This window comes from Phalaenopsis equestris, unplaced genomic scaffold (assembly GCF_001263595.1).
Source record: "Phalaenopsis equestris unplaced genomic scaffold, ASM126359v1 Scaffold000592, whole genome shotgun sequence".
Lineage (NCBI taxonomy): Eukaryota > Viridiplantae > Streptophyta > Magnoliopsida > Asparagales > Orchidaceae > Phalaenopsis > Phalaenopsis equestris.
Window position 1 is genome coordinate 358,508 of NW_018165032.1, and position 3,574 is coordinate 362,081.

Below are 3,574 nucleotides of genomic sequence, written 5' to 3' on the forward strand. Positions count from 1 at the left end.
GTGTTAATGTCCCAACCTAATTATATTCATGTCTAAACCCTTATAGAATACCACATGCCATTGTAGTTTGAAATGAACTTGCATCCCAACTTTTTGGTATATTTTTATCTCCTTGTTTATCTCTATATATGGTTCTCATATCTCAATGTGAAATTAGAAGATTTTCCTACTTTTTTAAAAAAATATGAAACACTTTTTGTGATGAAATCCTATGTTTTTAAGTTTTTTTAGAAAATACTTTCTTCTATCATTTTTATTTGTAAATTCGTTTGATTTCTTAATAGTAGAATGCTTTCTCTCCTCTCTCGTGTATAGGCTATTGTTGCTCGCTTGATATTTGTCCTATTTATATGCAAATTTGTTTGATATCTTCTACTTGTTAGATCTCGTTGTTGCTTATTTTCATGTACACCGAATTTGTTCTTGATACATGATTTTACAACAAATGATATTAGAGCATCCATCTTATCCAAACAATAGGCCATCTTGAGTTAGCTGAAATCTAAATAGTTGTGATTTTAAGATGTATCCGAACAAAGGAAACAACTTTAAAGGACCTAACATGACCTTTAAGACTAGCTAACTGAATAGCCAATAAAAACAAAGAGCCAAAAAAAACAAAATGAAAGCCACAATTTACCATATGAATATCAAGGAATAAAAATAATTAAAAAAAACGAGGCTCCAGGAATAACGGTAAATGCATCAGCCATATGCATAGAAAGTGGCAAGCATGAAGAAAGAAAAAATATAAAAAATTTACTTACATGATCGAGCTGGAGATCTTCGTTCATTTCATGATTTCCTCTAATTTTATGGTAAATTTCAAGCCTTCTTTCGTTTGCTTACAGTTCCCTGAAGAATTTATTGGCAGCAGCTCTCTTCATCCAGTTCCTCCTTGGTAAGATAACCTTCTTCTCTCATCATTCCAACTAAAGCGTCAAGAAGAAAAAATATTTCTTCAGAATGCTCATTATTTACATCACGAGTGATGAACACCTGCATTCCGCCGCTTCCTTCTATCCAGCTACAACCAGGAATCTTAGCCAATCCCACTCCCTTCATCCTCTCCCTCACCTTCTCCGCTTCCTTCCATTTCCCAGCTTGCGAATATAAATTAGCCATTAAAATAAAGTTCCCTGTGTTACCAGGTTCAATCTCAAACAACCGTCCAAAAGCATATTCTCCTAGCTCCACATCACGATAAACTGAGGCTCCATTTAACAAAGCTCCCCACACCTTACCATTTGGCTTTACTGGCATCCTATCAATGAGCTCAACAGCTTCTGTAAGCATCCCTTTGCGGCTGAGTGCACCAACCATGCAAGCATAATGCTCTACTGCTGGAGAAATCCCACATTCAGGCATCAAAACATGTAAAATACTGTGAGCTTCCTTAACTTCCCCACCATGAGCACAAGCAGACAAAACTGCAGTGAAAGTTACAGAATCTGGCTGCATCCTTACCTGAAGCATCCTACCAAAAAAGGCAAGTGCGGCATCAGCATCGCCTCGGATCGCACATGCTGATATAATGGCGGTCCAAACAATGACACTCCTAGACGCGGTTCGCTCAAAAACCGAATTTGCACCTTCGAGAAATCCAGCTTTGCCATATGCGTCAATAAGTGAAGTTGAAACATAAAGATTTTGATCAAAATCATTCTTAATGGCATAACAATGTATCTGTTTCACTCTCAATAGGTTCGAGTGACAGGAAACGGCAGGAAGAACACTTGCAATTGTTACAAGATTTTGATCAAAATCATTCTTAATGGCATAGCAATGTATCTGTTTCACTCTCAATAGGTTCGAGTGGCAGGAAACGGCAGGAAGAACACTTGCAATTGTTACAGAATTAGGCCTAAAACCAGCAGTTTGCATGGCTTGAAACAAGTCGAGAATGTGTGAGAAACAATTATTTTGAACCAAACCACCAATTACTGCATTCCAGGTACTGAGAACTGGAGCGGGCATCAGATGGAAGAGTTTCATTGCCTGATCAACAAACCCATAAGACATATAACCAGAAATCATGGTGTTGTAAGTAACTTCATCTTTTTCAACCATGCAATTAAACAAACTACGAGCATAGTCTAAGCTCCCACACCTTGCATATAGCCCAATGATGGAGTTGCAGACCACGAAATCCATTCCCATCCCACTCTCCAAGGCAAACCTGTGGACTTCCATTCCAAATAAAAGATTTTTGAGCTGAGAGCAAGCGAGTAGCACACTAGCAACTGTTACTCCATTTGGCATCACTCGATCTACTCCCATTTTCATATCCTGATAGAGTTCAATGCAAGCAGCGTAGTGTCCTTCCTGAGCATATCCGCAAATAATCGAATTCCAGGATACTACATCCCTCTCAGGCATTTTATCAAAAAGCTTCCGTGCAGATGAGATATCACCGGAGCGCAAGTAGACAGTTATCAAACCATTTGAAACGAACAAGTCGGAGTCGTAGCCGAGGCGTAGGGAGAAGGAGTGGACTTCTTTTGTCGCGGTAACGCTGGTTTGGGAGGAGATTGATTTGAGGAGGGAGGAGAGGGTGAAGGCATCGGGACGGAGAGAGGTGGGAATGGAGCAGAAAAGGCGGAAAAAGGAGGCTGTTTGTCCATGGAAAGAGTAGGCAAGGAGCATGGCGTTCCAGGAGAAGAGGTTCTTGATGGGGATGGCATCGAAGATGAGGCGAGCGTCGTAAAGGTTGCCAGAGCGGGAGTAGAGGGAGATGAGTTTGGAGCCGAGAAAGTTGTCGGGGATGACGGAGAGGAGGACGAGGCGGGCGTGGAGCTGCCGCCCATGAAGGAAGAGGCCGCAGTCGGAGAAGTGTTGGATGAGGAGGCCGAAGGAGAGAACTTCCGGGGAGGCGCGGGAGTCTGCGACTTGCAGCTTGGCGAGGCGCAGGGATGAGGCGCTTGCGGCGGCTCTGGTTGATGCGGCGGCGACGGCTGCGGCGACTGGCGCTGCCCTCATCCATTCAAAACGGAGCTTGGGTTTTTACGGCAACGAAAGTCGTATTGGTTCTTAGACCCGTGCCTCCTTATACCGTGGAAATCTCCCAAAATTGAGTGCACTTTGAAAAATGTGTGCATGAATCCCAAGAAAATTCAATAGATTATACAAAAAGAATAGGAGAAGATTGAGTCATCTAGCATTCATTCAGTTAGTTGAATCATGGGTTAACACGAATGAAATTTTGTTCAAACCAAAATTTGTCACGCACTTGGACCGACCGCGATATAATTGATGCAATGGCACTCATAAGATCAATGGCCTCTTAGTGAAAATCCCACCTAACCTTATATGAAGATTTCTCGACCAAAGAATGGTTGCCAATTGGATTACACTGATGCACCAACTGTCTAACCCTTCCTAAGGAAAATAAGTCTTCATGAGGGAAAAAATTTGCGTGTGATAGACGTACGTAGCGCTGCGTACGGTATTGGGGTTATACCGAGGGTGCAAGGGGGTTACATCTGCGGTATAACCCCTTGTAACCTTCTGTAACCTACCTGTAACCTAAAATAAGTTTCACGCTTATGTTATCATATATTAAAAATTTATTAGT

At 41.8% G+C, this 3,574-nt stretch overlaps 1 protein-coding gene across 1 annotated transcript; it reads right to left on the minus strand.

Annotated features, from left to right (window-relative positions):
- Nucleotides 1-689: 689 nt before the first annotated feature.
- Nucleotides 690-2,979, minus strand: LOC110029542 (pentatricopeptide repeat-containing protein At2g37310). Its single transcript, XM_020731878.1, has 2 exons — nucleotides 1,755-2,979; nucleotides 690-1,649 (listed from the first exon to the last, which is right to left on the minus strand). Exons 1-2 carry the CDS (start codon nucleotides 2,977-2,979, stop codon nucleotides 865-867), a joined length of 2,010 nt encoding a protein of 669 aa, XP_020587537.1. The 3' UTR covers nucleotides 690-864.
- Nucleotides 2,980-3,574: the final 595 nt, after the last annotated feature.

Coding starts and splice junctions, on each gene's coding strand:
- LOC110029542 (XM_020731878.1), bottom strand. CDS start 2,979: ATGAGGGCAGCGCCAGTCGCCGCAGCCGTCGCCGCCGCATCAACCAGA. Junction 1,650..1,754: donor TAAGAATGATTTTGATCAAA/ATCTTGTAACAA, acceptor ATTTTGATCAAA/ATCTTTATGTTTCAACTTCA.